This window comes from Lygodium microphyllum, chromosome 8 (assembly GCF_053477565.2).
Source record: "Lygodium microphyllum isolate KBCC chromosome 8, Lygodium_microphyllum_v1.1.10, whole genome shotgun sequence".
In the NCBI taxonomy this organism is placed as follows: domain Eukaryota; kingdom Viridiplantae; phylum Streptophyta; class Polypodiopsida; order Schizaeales; family Lygodiaceae; genus Lygodium; species Lygodium microphyllum.
Window position 1 is genome coordinate 61,416,822 of NC_141142.1, and position 18,738 is coordinate 61,435,559.

General features: G+C 45.0%; 1 protein-coding gene and 1 long non-coding RNA gene across 8 annotated transcripts in view; one reads left to right on the forward strand and one right to left on the reverse strand.

Annotated features, from left to right (window-relative positions):
* LOC148032369 (uncharacterized) overlaps positions 1-18,738 on the forward strand; it is a 76,502-nt gene that overhangs the window by 35,275 nt on the left and 22,489 nt on the right. The window lies entirely within an intron of this gene.
* LOC148032370 (uncharacterized) overlaps positions 1-18,738 on the reverse strand; it is a 117,427-nt gene that overhangs the window by 31,823 nt on the left and 66,866 nt on the right. For 4 of the 5 annotated variants that reach the window (XM_087683016.1, XM_087683017.1, XM_087683018.1 and 1 more), the window contains exon 3: positions 10,621-10,769. In XM_087683016.1, coding sequence (XP_087539142.1) covers positions 10,621-10,769 — 149 coding nt within the window. The remainder of the gene's footprint in view (positions 1-10,620; positions 10,770-18,738) is intronic. The other variant, XM_087683020.1, reaches the window with a different exon arrangement.

Consider the following 18,738-nt stretch of genomic DNA (forward strand, 5'->3'; position numbering starts at 1 on the left):
ATTTTCCCTTTTTTTTCTCTTATACTGTAAAGAAATCAGTTCTTATGATTGCATAATAGATAATGCATGTGTGTTTGTACATCTTTGCATGACCTTGTGAGAGAGAGAATTGCTTCTCCTCACTCTCAGGTTGATTCTAACTGAGCTCTTCCCTAAGGGACTTGGGTTGAGCAAAAATATATTCCTTCGGGGGGGGGTTGCCCATCTTCAACCCTCAATCTTGTCTCCATTACTTTTACATTTTCATGGCTGTAATTTTGTGAGTAATTTTCATTTTCAGCTTAAGTGTTTATTCTCTTTTATATTAAATCTCGAAAACAAGCGAAAATCATAATTGTTAAGCATACTATGTTGTTCGGGGCGTTTACACTGGCTGACCCTAGAGATGATGGATAGCAGGCTGAACAGCAGTCTGGGACAGTTTGGAGCAGTTGCCAGCAGCTGAGAACTGTCGCCTACAGCAATGGATAGGCTGAAGATGATGTGGCTGTAGTCGATGATGGCAGGACAACAGATGGAGACGGGCTGCAGGCTGAAAACTGGGCGACAACAGCAGCAGAGGGTGTGTGGGCTGGTGTAACCTGCAAAAAGAGGATGATTGCTGAATGGGAACAGCCTGTCTATTTATAGATGTGGAAGGGCGTCCCAAAAATTAGGGTTTCCACTAAACTTTCTTATTTAGGGTTTCCACTGAACTCTCTCGAACCGCTCCCCGTTTTAGGGTTTTACTCTAAAGAAGAATTTTTAGTGTGTTTTGGGGCTGTTTAAGAGGCTAATCAGCAAGTAATGCATATTTTAGCTCGACACCCCCTCTCAGGCCCAAAACTATGCTGAAAGGTTAGGCCAACCATTCTGATGTTGATGTATCCCAAGGCGTCCCACCCCAAAGCAGCCAAGGCATCGGACAAAGGGTGCACGTCGGCTGCTGAGTGGCCTACCAAGACTACAGAGGCGATGGTTATCTTACCAAGGGAATCCAAGTAGTCACCCCAGAGAGGACAGGGCATCAGACAAAGGGTGCACGTCGGCCAGTGGCCTATCAAGCCCTACAAAGGCGGATGGAACTACATGGAACTTTTGTGTTTTTTTTTTTTTTTTGAATAAGTGTGGTAAATTTTATGGGATGCGGCGGATTGAGGAATAGTGACCCAGAAGACGGGAGTAGGGAGGGTACACCCAACACATCACAAAACAGTACAAGCTAACCCATCTACTCAAGGTGTTGATGACGAGGAAAAGTAGGTGATAAGGTATCCATGTAATGAAGAAGGATGGTGGTATCGTAACAATAGCCACTGGTGGAAATAGCTTAGGATCCGCTCAAGTGGTGCCTTGCACAATGAGATGCAAAGTATGCTACATCTTGAAGAATGCTCATGCAGTAGGTGCCACTTGGACAGTATCCCTCATGGGAAAATTGTTCACTTGTTCAAGCGCCCTAGTATAAAGATGATGAAATCATGCAATGCAAAGGGTAAGGTACAACAGGGGGAAGAAGCCGATGTCGAAGACAAAGTGTTGAAGCATGTAGAATACCAAGAAGGGTAGGAATCCCCTCTCAACCTGGATGTAGATGCTAAAGAAGGAAGAGGAGCCTGATATCGGTCTTTGTGTGGTGCCGAGAACCATAAGGAATGAAGAGGAGGAGGAAGCATCCCAGCTGGAAGAGCTAGGTAGAAGTCACCGCCATGATAGCATCAACAGAGATGCTGCACGATCCGCCTCGGGAGGGGAAGCCTCCATGCTGGTAGAAGAGCAAAACTCCAAGGATGAGGAAACCATGAAAGAACGGCGCACATCCCAAGTCTCCAGCCCAGGTAGGACTAGGCAAACCTGCATGTTAGCCCTACACTGAAAACAAAACCTGCAAAGGAGATCAAAGTCTGCAATCACAGAGGTCGGTAGTGAGATACTCCAAAAACAAAACTAAACTAAAATGAAAAGCTAACAGAAGGAACAAGTGCAAAGATGCAAATGTGTATGTATATGTGAGTAAATGCAGCGGAAGACTTAAAATGTAGAGACAAAAATCCTATGGGCCCGAGGGTATTCGAAAGGATCTAGAGACATGCTAGTCTAAGAAGGTGGCCACCATCGCGTACGTCCAGTATAGCAAGGCTCTGCCAAGGGAACGCCTGACGAGGTGGGAAGGAAGGTGAGATAGATGCATGAAGTGCAATGGGATCGGAACCTGCAAACCAATCAACCAATCCTTCAGGAGTAGAGAAGGATGGCCGCTGAGACTGTCCGGGTGCCACATGTCCAGCAGTTGCTGTGGGGGCTGGAGGAGCAAATGAGGTAGCAATGGAAGGCGTAGCCCCACTGGACTGTGAAGTTGCAGTAGTCTGTTGAGGCTTTTTAGGTGAAAAACCTTGGGCCTTGGAGCGACACTCCTCGTCCATATGGCCTGCTCTCTAGCAGTGTGTGCAAAACCGGTTTTTCTTAGGGAGTTGCTGCCAAATCGGTCTTGATTCTTTGATTCCATCGGAGGAAGAGAAGTCACCCTTTGATTGGCTTGCCTTCGCATCTAGCGAGTTCTTGCCACTGGTGGTTTTCCCTCCCGAAGAAGAAGCAACCAACCCCCTCTGCTCTGCATAAGGCTGTGATGAGGATTTCTTGTGGACTCGATCATGCAGCCTTGCGTAACACAAGAACTAACACTCAAACTTGTAGAAGATTGGCAATCGAGGTTGGGAGATGATGTGTTGAATGAAATTGAAGTATTTTGCGGGCAACTTATTCAAGAAGAATGTAATCTGATCATCATCTGACTTTGCAGAGCCAATAGTGGCGAACTCGGCAAATAACCACCTATAGTCAGCCAGCTTAACTTTCAGATCATCCCCTTCCTTAAGAGAGAACTCTTGAAGCTCAAAGTCGAGATTAATACACTGAGTACGATCACGAGCCACATAGCAGTCGAGAAGGTGACTCCAACGCTCTGACGCGAGCGAAAAGTGCTGCAACTGAGAGTGAAACTCAGGAAGCAATCCCTACATTAGCTCAACATTGGCTGTAGCATTGCGGACTCTCCATTGACGGATGTAGTCAGGGTGATCTAGTCAAGGGTCCCAACATAGGCTCTAGACCAATGACGAGGTCCCAAAGACCCTGAGACTCAAGTACTTGTTGCATGAAATTCGACCAAGTAGTGAAATTTGACCCGTTAAAACGTGTCTTATCCATGAAGGCATTCTTGGCCGTTGCAACAGGAGTGGTAGTGCTCGGAGATGGATAGTGTGAAAAAGTGTAGTGGGGGTAGGATGGAGGAGTGGAGTACACTTGGGAATGGGCCCCAAAGTGCCCACCAGGCATGCAGGTAGTGTGCAAGGTGGATCCATAGGTAGGGATGGGTTGACTAGGCATGGGCATGGTAGCCACATGAGGAACCCAAGGAGGTGGGATGGGAACACGGGGAGCAGAAGATGGGAATCCCTGCGTAGGTGTAACCCAAGGAGAGTGTGAAGACGGACCATAAGCTGAGGATGGAAACCCTTGCGTATGAGTGGTCATGGGAGATGTGAAGCTGGGGATAGTGAGGGGGATGCCCATCACAATTGACCCAGGAGTGATGGGTGTGCTCATTTGCTCAAAGGTGAGAGGCACTGTGTTAAAGGGTGGCATTCCCCCTAACAAAGTACCATGGTGCAAAGAGGTAGAGAATGGAGTGGAGAAGGAAAAGGTGCTCGGAGTGGAGATGGTAGATCCAACCCCTGGGGTGTGTGATGCAGATGTGGAGTATAATCCAAGATTTTGGAAAGATGATGAGAGATGATCAAGGTGTGATATAGAAGAGGGTGGGATGGGAGGGAAGTGAGAAGTGTGTGTAATATGCTCAAATGAAACAGAAGCTGTAGATGTACCTAAATTTCGTCTGCTTCATGAGTCCCCCTCTATTGAAGCTCACATACACAAAACCATCCGGATCCTATACCTCAAAAGAAGAAACAGGAGAGGGTTTTGATTCATGCAACACAAAAGAATTATACAAACCTGACATTGGACCTGGCGAAGATGATGAAGATGGATCGCCAGACGTTCCGAATGCCAAATGTCCTCCATGATTGGAGAGGTGGCCAGCCTTACCAACCGGTCCGAATGTGCTAGCAAAACTGGTAGGAGGGGTGTAAACATCACCGTACTTGTTGTGATAGTACTCCTCAAAGTCCTCCTCTATCATGTTAGTGAAATGTAGTGAAGGTGGAGTGTCGTCCTCCTCACCGAGTCCATAATGCCGTCTCAAGGCCTCCAATGATGAAGAAGCCTGATAAGACATGATAGGAACTGGAGAAGAAGGTGTCTAGGACATTGTGATTCGGTTACGAGTCATATTGTGTGCCTTACACAAAGCTAGCTCTCAACAATATCCGCAGGATACTCTTTACAAGAGCACCGGCTCTGATACCATGTTAAGAAGACTACTAGGGTTTGCACTGAGGGCACACAGAGTGTACAACCATGACAGAAACACAAAGATAGAGACACAGACACAAAGGACAAAACTCAAACCCTGAATGCAAAACTCAAAACTCAAACACAAAAACTCAAACACAAACAGAAGAAGGGAGAGAGAGAGAACACAACTCTGAAGTGAATGAATGTTGTAAATGAATGTAAGAGTGTACAGTGTGCTCAAGGGCAGAGCAATGTCGGAAAGTGATGTCCACCGAAGATAGATCCCAAGTCTGTGACCACCAGGTGTGTAGGAGTGCTGAATAGTGAATGGCAGCAGGTTGGTGACCAAAACGCGACAGTCTGGAGGCTCGAAACTGGTAAACGCAACAGTGTACCACCGATCGGGGGCTGGAAACTGTGCACAGTCTGCTGTAAATAGCAGGTTGAAACAGTGTCTGAGAGTGTCAGGGCCTGCAATGCTGAAAACGCAGGCTGGCTGACCCTGGAGATGATGGACAGCAGGCTGAACAGCAGTCTGAGACAGTTTGGAGCAGTCGCAAGCAGCTGAGAGCTGTCGCCTACAGCAATGGACAGGCTGGAGATGATGTGGCTGCGGTCGATGATGGCTGGACAGCAGATGGATGCGGGCTGTAGGCTGGAAACTGGGCGCCAATAGCAGTAGAGGATGTGTAAGCTGGTGTAACCTGCAAAACAAGGATGATTGCTGAATGGGGGCAGCCTGTCTATTTCTAGATGTGGAAGGGCGCCCCAAAAATTAGGATTTTCACTAAACTTTCTCGAACCGCTCCCCGTTTTAGGGTTTCCACTGAACTCTCTCGAACTGCTCCCCATTTTAGGGTTTTACTCTAAAAGAGCATTTTTACTCTGTTTTGGGGCTGTTTAAGAGGCTAATCGGCAAGTATTGCATATTTTAGCTCAACACAGATTGGGTAGCCGAAGAAGAGGAAGGAGTTGAGCATCCACTATCTCTCGAAGGAGCAGACTGACAAGGAGACGGTATCAAACAATCACTCTCTCTCGATGGAGTGGACTACAAATGTGTAGGTTGTGGATGCCACTGTACTTGAAAATAAGTAGGAGAAGACTACCACTAGCATTGCGACGATATCCAGGAGGTCGTAGCGCTAATCGATTCTCCATGTGCTCGAAAGGACTTAGTGAGCATCGAATGCGTCTTATTGCCTTGAGCATAGTACTCTATTAGCCGATGTAGAACGATCTCTATGGCCCAGAAAGAAGAGGTGGCACAAGGAGTGCCTGGTGGAAGACGCATATACTCCGGGGGGATGGGGAGCAAAGGTCGAAGTCAGCAAGCATCGGTGGTGGCCCGGTGATACCACAATAGGAGCACCCAATAGTCAGGTCATCCGTTGGTAAAGAAGCCATGGGTACCAGTGTGCAAGCTCAAGAAGGAAGAGGTTAGCCACGAACCATGAACCGTAATATCCGCCTCAAGGGATGCGAGGGCAGTGTGAAGCACGAACCGCAATGTCCGCCGCAAGGGGTGAAAGGGCAGTGGAAGGGCTGGAAGTGAGCTGCCAATGGGAGGAGGATGTAACCAGCAGTAAGAGGTTGCAACTAGTAGAAAAACACAGGTGAGAAGAGAGAAAGACTAAAAATGCAAGTGAGGAGAGAGAAAGACTAAAAACGCAGGCAGCAGGACTGTGATAATGTGGCAGGCTGTACGGCAGCAGGTCTCCATAGGAACAACAATCGCCTGACTGAAATCAGCTTCAAACTAGGTGAAGAGGGCTGGAAATCAGGCGCCAACTGATAGAGACAACAATGGACAGCTTCGGTTGAGATATCCTCTACGAACGGGATGTGGGCAGCAAGTTGAAACACATGAAAGCTGCAAAAATGAGATGTTGATGCAGGGGAAGAAGAGAAGTAGATGCCGAACCCGCCACCGGTCTTTGCCTTCACTAGAGTGGAGGATCTTTGCCGCTAGGTGAGCAGATCCAGCTCTGATACCATGTCAAAAGATGACGTACCAGCGAGACAGTAGGGTTTGCGGGGAGGAACATGGAGTGAACTCGGCAAACATGGAGAAGAGACTAGAAGAGAGAAGAAACTCTGATGAATAATATGACAAAGTTTTGAATCATGGAGTGAATGTGATACAAGGGAACAAGGGTGCCTTAGCACAAGGAAGATGATGAAGACAACCACGAACCACGAACCACAATGTCCTCTTGAAGGGGTGTAAGGGCAGTGGAGAGACTAGAGAGAAGAGGTGACGGACTGAATGAATCAGCCATGAGGAATGAATGAGAGAGTGGCCTATAAATAGGCATAGTTTGTCTAGGATGGCGCCCCTTTTTGGGGCTGCAAACCCTAAACGCAAAAACGCAAACTACAGGTGAAGGGTTTCTCAACATTGTCCTCATTCGATCTTTAAACTAATCATCAAATTCCTCTTCCCTTTGCTAGGTCATCAGTATTATTTTGCCTTAAAGGCCCTACATCTTGACCAAGAGTAACATTTTCAGCTCGTTATCCATGTTGTGAGCCTTATCCAAGATCATACATTGCATTTCCTTCTTTCCCATGTGAATGTTCATACGGAGAGGCATCATAACACTACGTGATTCCATCTCACTGTATGATGACATCTTGCTATAGCTACTCAACTGAGTACAAATTCAGCACTAGCACAAATCTTTTGGTTCACAAATAGGTGCCTTGGGCCCACCAAGTCAAGGGATTTGATGGTATTCCAACAATGGAACCATGAAACCAGCCTTCCCGCTTGGAAAGGGAAGTGGAAATCTGATTAAGCACTTAATTACAGCAATTAATAAATTTAGAAAAACTGAAATGCGTACTTTACCATACAATCTTGGCCATTGGACACCCTATTAACCCCAAAACAGCGCCGCTTGGTAGTATTTATGTGTATTGTATTGCGAATTGGATGGAGTACAACTAAGATTTCTTAATCTCCTCCACTAATCCAAAAGCCACTTGCTGTCATAAATGATCAGCAAGCTTTCTACACAATTTTGCCCCTTGATCTTTACCCAAGACTTGTACAAATTGGATCTTTGACTAGCCAAATGCTTCCTCAAATCAAATGGGATGGGGTAGTATCTGAAATCTTTGGCAATTTCTTGAATTCTAGCTGCTAATTTTAGTCTATAATGCCTCCAATTGCTGGCATGGATCCCAAGGTGGCTGATGAACCCTAATTTCTAACATGAATCAGGGTTTATAACAGAAATTCCTTTGCTATTTACCAAATTTGGCTGAGATTTACTCCAAATGACTGAGATTTGCTGATATTATCAAAGAATAGGCTAGAGGAGGTGAGAGAATGATGTAAAGAGAGAATTTTCAGAGTTTTCACACAAGAAAATACCAAAAATGGCTGTTTCCCTGCCTGAATCAGCCGCAAATGCTGTCGCCTACTCCCAAGGATTGCAATAAATGCTATTCCCTACTCCTAATTTTTTTTGCAAATGAAATGTGACTAATTATATTACTCAAAAAAACTAATTACAACTGAGTGCTCATGCTCAACAAACTAGCTAGAGCTGATGCAAAGTCACAAATACATCATGTATACAAGTCTCTCAAGGCGGTCTGGGGGGGATGGGGGCAAGAAGACATGGAGGGGGTGTGTATCGCCACCTAGGGTTGCCTGCCTACATCACAAAAAATGGGTCCTGGCCACCCCAAGTACGCATGAAATGACAACGGAGCTCCTGACGAGCCTTGGACTCGCCCTGCACCTGATCCCACCAGCCGCGGAGGGAGTGGATGATGGAGGTCCAGAGCTCTGCTAAGGTTGTCTGTATTGAAAGTCTCTCTCCGTCGAAAGCCTCCTGACACTGCACCTTCCAGATATGCCATCTAGTAAGACTCCCTATGATCTCCCATACCTCAAAGCGGTCTGTTGTGGGCTCCAGTACCTAGCAGATGGGTAGAGCCTCCAAACCGACCACTGTGCACAACTCTAACTCGATGATGAATTTTGTGTCTTGCGTCCCAGCCTCATACAGAAGGTGGCGGCCCTGGTTGATTATCTGCCAGGCAGAAAGCTCCCCATGAGATGCAACCAAGGTTGGGTACTATACGACAAGGGATGCGGCATGCTCCTCTCCACACGAGCTACACCTCCTCACATGACCAAAGGCAATGCTTTGGGATTTCCAGAGGCTGCTGTGTGCAACACTTACAACCTCCCTACTTCTACATCTGGGCAAGCCAACTTCCCACTGCCAAGCCTCCATGTGCCACCAGCAATGAGAAATATCATACCCTCCTCGGCCTCGAGCTATCCCATAGGCGCCAGAAGGTCCGTCGGAATGGCTCTGTGATGCTGTGCTCCGCCTAGTGCCCGTTACATGATGGCCCCCAATCCATATCCTCCTGCATCAGTACGTATCTGCCAATGCTGGCAGTGTACTCCAAGAATCTCGGTGGCTTCTTGGCAACTACAATGGCTGGCCATAGCCACTTTCCTGGTCCCACTCCAGCTTATCAAGTGGTCTGCCCTCCCAGATCCAAAGGCGCCACTCCCTGAGCTCCTTCTAGAAAACATAGGGGTCTAGTCGCCATGTCTTTCCCTGAAGGCCCACCACCCGAATCCTCCTCCATGAAAGGGCAGCTATCCCCTCATCCTGCTACCCTCTGTCAAGGGCCAGACGCCCCCCCTCCTAAACGGTGAAGAAAGTCCCTTGCGGGGTGCCGCCCACTCTACCTGCCACCTGTAGGGGGTGCCTGCTGGTAAAAACCTAGCAGTCCATACCTCCCCGGGCTCTATTGGCACTTGTATCGAGGGAGCAAGCCACTCTAGAGGTATCCCCTACTCCTAATAAGGCCGAATCTTCTGCTGCCTACTCCAGAATGGGTGGTTGCTGCTGTCATCAGCCTCTAGAGGGTCTTCAACGGCAGAAAATCAAACCAACAGCCTCTCTTCTCTCAATCCGGTAGCCTGTATACATCAAATGAGTCTCTCCAGCCCCAAACAGCCTTCTCTCCCATTGCATGGGTATTTTTCCCAAGTGGTAGCCTTCTAATCTCATTTTTGAGTAACTTTCAGCCATTTAATTAATTTTCAGAATTAATTAATTCTGAAAATCAATTTCAGCCCTTCTAACAGTGCCTCAAATTAGATGTGTCCATCCACAATTTAATTGGCTAGGCCATGTGCAACCCCAAGTAGTTCCTAGTCTTAATTGACCTTGAACATGCATTAGTTAACTAGTTAATGTTCACCACTGACACTTATTGGCTAATTAATTGTCCTAGGGCCAAATTGACACCAATTGTCACCCAAAATCCAGCTAGCATAACTTGTCACAACTTTTGCCTTTGATACCCAACCACTGCTTCCTGGAGGCCCTTGGCCTGTTATCATGAAATATCTTCTTGCACACCACAACATCACACATTTGATTATTAAAGTAATCAAATGGCTCCAGCAAAAGCAAATCATCCAAAAATTTCACATCCCCATGACACTCTATCTATCCTATTCTATGAGTTCATTTATTAGTCTTGTAGTTTTTTTCCAAGGTCCTTTCTTTGAGGGACCCTACATTTGCACCTAACCTTGTCATTAGCTGCTATATTAAGGTGTTCTAACCCAACACTACATATACTTTGTCATTTAAAGTAATTGTTTGTATGCTAGTAAAACCTATCCACCCCGCTAAGCAAACTATCAAATATCTGTATACACTATTTGCCTCTCAATTTGGATAATGTGCATTTTGAAAAGGTCATATGGTTTGACCTAATTGTCTATTCACTCAATTATGATGTAAGACTTCTTTCTCTATATTTGATGTATCATTGAAGTCCTGTGCTAGGCTTACTTTGTAGTTTTACCTTGGGATTTTTTTTTTGGAGGTGTTAATTAATAGAATACTCTTTTCTTTAAAAAATAAAAACAGTCAATAAGTACCAACTTTGACACTCCTTGAGCCATGTTTACATACATTGTCTACTTCTTGGTCATGAGTAGTTTATAGACTCTATAGAATGTTACAATGGTCGAGTTGGATTCATTTAAAGGAGAGGACTTCAGCTTGGTCTATTTGTTCTCTTTGCTAGGTTAAAGTAGTCAGCCAAATTAAAAGTGGCCCTTCTAAAGCCTATCATCTCTATGAAAGTGGGTTGCTCCTGGTTTGATTCAGCAGAAATCTTGCACAATAAATGTTTTTTATAAAATGAATTTGATTGCAGCTTACTTACATGCCATTTGTCTTCTTTCCAAAAACCTCTATACAATACTCTATATTTTTTACCGTCAATGATCCAAAAGGTGCCTTGTCCATCTCGCATACCATTTTTCCATTGCCCCTCATATCTATTTCCATTTCTATAAATGTGGATGCCAACACCTACATAATGATGCAAAAACTCATCCCACAAGACTACCATTATGATTACAGAAATCATCACAACCTTGAATACGTCAAAGTAAGAACTCTATAAGTCAATATACTAGTAAAAATATACATATTTGATCAAAATTTCATCAGTATGAGAATATAAACCTTCCCAAAATGTAAATCTATCATATAAGCGTCATGACATGCTAATAAGGCTCAAACAATCCTTGTTTTGTGAATACACTAGAATCTTAATGGGTTTTCAAAATATGCAAAAAAGGTGAAAATATGTTTAAGCATTCATGTGTTACTCATATTAATTGTGCATTTGTAATGCCCAAAATTTCCATAAACATAATTGAAACCTGAACCAAAATAGTGACCTAGAAGTCATGATGAGCACCACACTCTCACAACTATGCTTCTCCTAAGGTTTCATTAATCAAAGAAAACATAACTTACATGAATTGTGCATGTGTAAGGCCCAAAAATTTCCATAAACATAATTAAAAACTGCATGATGAACACCACACTGTTATGACCCACAAGCGTATGCTTCCCCTAAAGGTTTCATCTATCAAAGCAAACAAGATCCAAGCATGTTGTTGTAATAAACCTACAACATGCGAGAGGCTTGTAGGATGTGTGTGTGTGTGTGTGTGTGTGTGTGAGAGAGAGAGAGAGAGAAAGAAAGAAAGAAAGATGTATTAACGTCTACATAAGGCCAATGTGGCCTATGAGACAAAATCCAGAGTACATCCATGTCTAATGTCATCTCATCAATAAGGTAAAGATAACATTACAAATAAGTGGGTGGCCTATGAAATAATACTGAAAATAACTATATGATGGGACTATACTAGGGTTGAACCATGTGTAGTGTTATTCCATCAATAGAAAAGAAAGCAAAGGAAAGGAGAACCAGATCTGATAGAACCATGTACAAAAGTGTGGTGAGGACTATGGGCTGTAGGTGATCTCAAGATCTGCACACATGATCTTAGCTATAATGCGGTCCCTAGTTGCCTCAGTGGTATGCTTGGTGGTGAGTCTACGGTGTCTCGTGATAATAGCTCTAATCCGACTGTGGTGTGGCCTCCTCGGACGTGGTCCTGGTAGACGGGGTCGTCGTACTCGACAAAGGCAAGTGTCTATCCAATGTGACACCACAGTGTGGCCTGTAAGGTGTCTGGCGGGGTGGCTCTGTCTCTGCTAGGTTGGTAGTGTCAGTAGGGTCGGCTCTGTAGTAGAATAAGTCTGTCACTGCTCTCTGTGTGTGTCCCTCGGGGTGAGCTGGCCTCCTGTCTCGTAGTAGTGCAGTTCGGCGCCTCTCGAGCTCCAAGAGGAAAAGACCTAGGCATCTCTAGTCCTCATACTCCATGACGCGACGAAGGGGTCCAAATCCATCACAAAAGAGGCAATGGTACTGTCCTCGTATGTCATAGTATACTGTGCATCTGCATATGTAGTTCTCCTCCGTCTCAGGCTCTCGGCCACAAAGCTGGCAAGTCCTATCCTCTGCTAGGGTATTTGTCCTTCTGCCTGTCTCCATTTGAAGTCTATGTGAGGAGATGCGAATATGTCCGATAGCAACTTGTACGCTATGGGAGAAATGAGTGTCCATATATGCTAGCCGAATAGTGAAACCGTCATTAGAGAGACACAAGAAATGACTCCTGTAGAACTCCATCCTTGATCCTAGAGGGAGTGGTGGATGGATCCATGTCCTTACTGTCTCAATCCTCAAGATATCAGCTCTGATCACCTAGTTCAACTTTGATCGGCTGAGAGAAAGTGTACGGCAGTCAAGGCTATAATCCCAAGGTGGAAGACAGTCAATATCCAAACCATGTAGGCTCATCCAAATAGTCATCTGTGAAAACCAACAGTTCTTCTCACCTCCAACTACTAGTTGTCTAGATGAGGTTAGTGTCAATCTAGAGCATCTATGGCATGGAAAGTTCCCATAGTCTGTGCCAAAAGGTCACTGCCCTGAAGAGTGCCTCCGTAACTATAGGTGTTGCCCCTAGCTCTACTCTGACAATGGGATGTGGAGTGGAGGGCGTACTCCTAATCATGCGTGCTATTATCATGATCAATGGCCTTTCCACGCTATCCCAACCATCATAATAATCCCTCTCTATTCCAATCTGATCAGTGAGTGGGCTAAGACGCCTGTGGTACAAGCTGCAACCCCATACCTCTGCTCCATATAGTAATGTAGATGTGACTAGGGTGTCAAACAACCAGAGTTTGGTGCGGGGCTCGTGGAACTGTATGTGAGCACATTGACTCTCGAGTGCCCATAATGCTGCGTATCTTCACATTGTGTTGGCCTACAAGCTTGTGGGGGCTACATAGGTGGCTGTCTTGGCAGGTTATATAGTTGTCTCCCATAGTCAAGCCACGCATCTGGTGATGTAATTTGTATGGGGAGGCTCTCTTTCATGGAACATCTTCCATGCGCTTTTGCTATCCCGCTCCAAAAATAGCTGATATATCTCTGATTCTGCTTTCGGTAAGTAGTCTCGTTTCTTCTTCCGCACAAGGCGTTTGAAGAACGCCTTTGCTTGGCGATGTGTCTGAGTGCCTAGCTCCACTTCCCTTTGTAGGCGAGCTCGTGTGACTATACACTCATCATCATACTAGCTATTTTGGGGAGTAGTAGATCGTGTGGGTCTACATCAGGGCAAGGTGTGTGGGAATGCATACATGGCTGATCCATGTATGGCCTCTACTAAATCCCTTGTACATTCTTCCAATGATGTACTCAAGTCCAATGTATGTAAACTGGTCTACAGAGAACCACTGTAGATAGGTCAAGTGTCTTCTATAAAGTAGTACTTGGGATGTTTAGGGAGGCATGGTGTTTCATGTTTCATATGTACACAAGAGAGCATGAGTGTCAAAATAGTATGATCTGCTGCTATGCCAATTGGTCTCTTAGTTATCTTAAAGTTTTGGATGTCTGGTATCAATGCTGGTGAGCCTATCAAGTAGTCCACAATACTTGCCCCTCCTTTGTGATTCCAACATGTCAAATTGTCAGATCCTGGCCATTGTGGCAGACCATTAAAGTTAGCTAGTCTATGTGCACTTCCAAAAGTCAATAGGTGTGTTCCATAGGTACTCACTTCTTTATCCTGGGCTCTCCTGCGTAGGCCTATGTCATCTATGTCGATCTCTTTGAACATGGTATTATCATGCATATAGAAGTCACTCTGTCTATCTCCGGTGCGTGCATTCAAATCTCCTACTAATAATATGTCCCCAATGCTAGCATATCTCATGATATCCTCATAAAGTATATCAAAGGGTGATCCATCTCATGTGGCATAGGTAGAATTTGCAAGAGGAAAGTAGCATATTGCAATGAATATATCCCGTGATCTTCCTGCATGTATCCTAATCCATAAGTATCGTGCATCATCATCTCTTTTCATTACTTGCACTATCCCTTTGAGGTCTTCCCGGTATAGTATGGCCACACCTCCAGAACCCCTAGTGCTTCCTGGTTTTCTAGCTGCTGGATGAAATGCACTTTCCCACTTGTATCCCCGCACGTCTGGTAGTCGTCTGCCTTTACATTGGTGTATTTCTATGTACATTGCTATATCTATGTTTCGGAAGCTATCTTCAAAGTAACCAGCATCCAAGCGTAGGGCTCCATTACAATTCCATATTGACATCCGAAGTGTCTCATAGGCCTCATACCATCATGAAGTCCTTTTGTCAGTGATGATGACTCGTCCATCCCTATAAACAGCCCACTTTCCCTCTTTGCGAGCCTCCAATACCTTGGGCATGTGTTCTCTGCGATGCGCTATTTATGTTGGGGTAAGGTCCTCATCCAAATAAATCTTCTCACCCTTGAGGGCTCTCCTCTTGGAGAGGAAGGCCTTTTTTTTTCTCTATGTCTCCAAAGTGAAGAATTAGAGCCTTGGACTTAGAGTCCTCTTTCCCCACTCTCCAAGCACTGACGATAGGTACGTTAGAAGCCCCAATTTTGCCAGCAAGTGTCTTAGCATCTTCCTGTGGGTTGCTCTTCTCTCCCATCCTACTACCCGTACATGTAAAACCCTAGCCCATCTCCTAGTCTCTTCTTCCAAGGTAGCATTCATTACTTCAATTTTGTTCACCGATGTTCCCTTATTCTTTTTTACTACCTCAATCCATGGGCTGGCTTCTTCTATCTGCTTCTGTGTTGTCTTTGCCACTTCTGCCCATGAGTGAACCTCCCTTTCACATGCCTTCAAAGCCTCTTTCTCTTTTTGTAATTCTTCTTGCACGTTCATTTCTTTTTTCTTAAATGTATTCAGTTCTTCCCTCAGTTCTAAGATTTCAGATTTGTAGGCATCTACAACATTCAGCATTTCAGTTTTCAGCGTGTGCATCTCGGACAGCATTTGTGCCTGTAAGTCATTCTTAATCTTTATGTGCATGTCTTGCATTTCTGCCCTTTGATTTACCATCAGTTCGGCTTTGATCTACTCTCGTATTTCTTTCTCCAATTCTTGTCTCATAGTTCGTAGTTCACAGCGAATCATGAGATGAATTTCTTCGTATTTCTTTTCATTCATAGTGCGTGAGGTCTTTCCATGCCGGTCAGATGTTGGGAGACGGTCCAATCATGGACCCTACGGCCATACATCTTGTACCGTGTGTTCTTAGAAGGGGTGTTAAACATTGCTTCCATGGACAGTTGTATTAGTTCTTGATCAGATTCGTCTCCCATATATTCATTTTCCACGATTTGATGCTTGCATTTGTCTACATTATCCATCTCTCACACACTGTGTGCAAAGCCACTTAACTTGTACTTTGTACTAGCAAATCAGAGCAATTTCTGTGATTCCTGCAAATTTCCAGGGTTTCCCGAACCCCTCACTAAATTTTTTGTAAGCCCAGTAATTTACGAGCCCAAATGCTTTCACACTGTTTACAGTCACTGCAAAAATACAGATTGTAGCCCCAACCAGTGTATTACTACATACTCCAGGACATGATCAAAATCAAAGTCAATGCATCATTGCCTGGTCCACAAGCCAGTGCATTAGTACATTCACCTAGGTCTGCATTCATGTCTTTCTAAGTACATTCGTGTCATATCAATCTGATTACATCTGCAACCTCAGTACATTGGCATCTGGGTTTGTGTCAGTACCTTGCTGTTAGTACATTACTGCATACAGTACACCTACGTCAATGCATTCAGTACATCTCTGCAAAACTATATTGCTAACGACAGGTCTGCCTCACGCCAGAGAGAGAGAGAGAAAGAAAGAAAGAAAGAAAGATATATTAACGTCTACATAAGGCCAATGTGGCCTATGAGACAAAATCCAGAGTACATCCATGTCTAATGTCATCTCATCAGTAAGGTAAAGATAACATTACAAATAAGTAGGTGGCCTATGAAACAATACTGAAAATAACTATATGATGGGACTATACTAGGGTTGAACCATGTGTAATGTTCTTCCATCGATAGAAAAGAAAAGGAAAGGAGAACCAGATCTGATAGAACCATGTACAAAAGTGTGGTGGAGACCATGGGTTGTAGCTAATCTCAACATCTCCACATGATCTCAACTATGATACGGTCCCTAGCTACTTCACACTGATATGCCTAGTGGTGAGTCTTCGGTGTCTTGTGATAATGGCTCTAATCCGACTGTGGTATGGCCTCCTCGGACCTAGTCCTAGTAGACGGGGTCGTCGTGCTCGATGAAGGGAAATGGCTCTATCCAATGTGACTCTACGGTGTGGCATGTAAGGTGTCTGGTGGGATGGCTCTGTCTCTCCTAGGCTGGTAGTGTCAGTAGGGTCGGCTCTGTAGAAGAAGGCTGTTACTACTCTTTGTGTGTGTCCTTCTAGGTGAGCTGGCCTCCTGTCTCGCAGTAGTGCAATTCGGCACCTCTCGAGCTCCAGGAGGAAAAGACCTAGGCATCTCTGGTCCTTGTACTCCATGACGCGACGAAGGAGTCCAAATCCATCACAAAAGAGGCAGTGGTACTGTCCTCATATGTCATAGTATACTGTGCATCTGCATACGTAGTGCTCCTCCGTCTTAGGCTCTCGACCACAGAGCTAGCAAGTCCTATCCTCTGCTAGGGTCTTTGTCTATCTGCCTGTCTCCATCTGAAGCCTATGTGAGGAGGTGTGAATCCGTCCGATAGCAACCCATACGCTATGGGAGATATGGGTGTCTATATATGCTGGCCGAATAGTGAAACCATCATCAAAGAGACAAGAAATGACTCCTGTAAATCCATCCTCGATCCTAGAGGGAGTGGCGGATGGATCCATATCCTTGCTGTCTCACAGGGCAGTCAAGGCTATAATTCAAAGGTGGAAGACTGTCAATATCCAAACCATGTAGACTCATCCAAATAGCCATCTGTGAAAACCAACAGTTCTTTTCACCTCCTGCTGCTAGCTGTCTAGATGAGGTTAGTGCCAATTTGGGGTATCTATGGCGTGGAAGTTCCCATAGTCTGTGCCAAAAGGTCACTGCTCTAAAGAGTGCCTCCGTAACTATAGGTGTTACTCCTAGCTCTACTCTGACAATGGGATGTGGGGTGGAGGGCTTACTCCTAATCATGCATGCTATCATCATGATCAATGGCCTTTCCATGCTATCCCAACCATCATAATAATCCCTCTCTACTCCAATCTGATCAATGAGTGGGCTAAGACTCCTGTGGTACAAGCTACAACCCCATACCTTTGCTCCATATAGTAATGTAGATGTGACTAGGGTGTCAAACAACCAAAGTTTGGTGTGGGGCTCCTGGAACTGTATGTGAGCACATTGACTCTCGAGTCCCCCTAATGCTGCGTATCCACGTGCCAGAGAAGGCGACTCCCAAATAGACATATTCCCTCACATGCTCCAATATGTCTCCCCCAAATGTGAACTGGTACATAGATCTAGTCACCCATGCTGCTGAAGTATTGAAAACCATGGTTTTGGTCTTCCCAAGGTTCAGTGTGAGGTCTTTATCTCTACAGAAGATGTGCAAAGCATCTAGATGGCACTGCAATCCCTCCGGTGAATCTGAAATGAGAACAATATCATCTCCATATAGTACTATCGGTATCAGCACCCCTGTCAGGTTGGCTCCAACTCCTCCTCAGTCTATGTAATCAGACACTTCATCTATGTATAAACCAAACAATGTGGGTGAAAGTGGACATCCTTTTTTCACTACTATGGTACTGTCAATCCTCTCTGATAGCCCCCCAAGTACTCGTACATGACTTGTCACTGCCTCATATAATGCATAGACACCCCACCATAGTTATTGAGTTAAAATATGCATTACATGTTAATTAGACTCTTAAAATAGCCCCAAAACATGCTCATTTAATGTAGAAACCCTAAAATGGGGAGTGGTTCGAGAGAGTTAAAATGGGGAGAGGTTATAAACTGTTGATGATGCAAACTTTCTATAAATAGGCATGCTACCCTTCATTCAGCCTTAATCTCGTATTTGTAGATTGCACATCACAAAGCTTTGCTATCCACACCCCGTTCCCAAAGGATATCTTAGCCAAAGGTGCCCATCATCAACCTCCATCATCAGGCACCTGCTGTCCACCCATTCCTTGCTGTTCATGACAGTTGCAAGCCCCCTCTGTTTGCTGTTGTCAGCCAAATGACCTATTGTTGATCACTTCCTAGCTGTCGTACAGCCTGCCACATCAGCCTACAGCTGCATTTTCAGGTTCCAGCTGCTGCCCAGCCATCAGCATCACTTTCCCAGCTGCTGCCCAGCCATCAGCATCACTTTCCCAGCTGTTGTCATCACTCCAGCTGCTTATGTTTGCTGTCTTCTCTCTCCTCACAACTATGTTTTCTGCATACTCTCTCTTCTACCTGTTTGGCATCAGATCTGACTCCCCTAGTTGTGTTTGCTGGTGTCAAACACTTCCAGAGACTGTCATCTGCGTTTCAAGATCTGTTCAAGAGTAT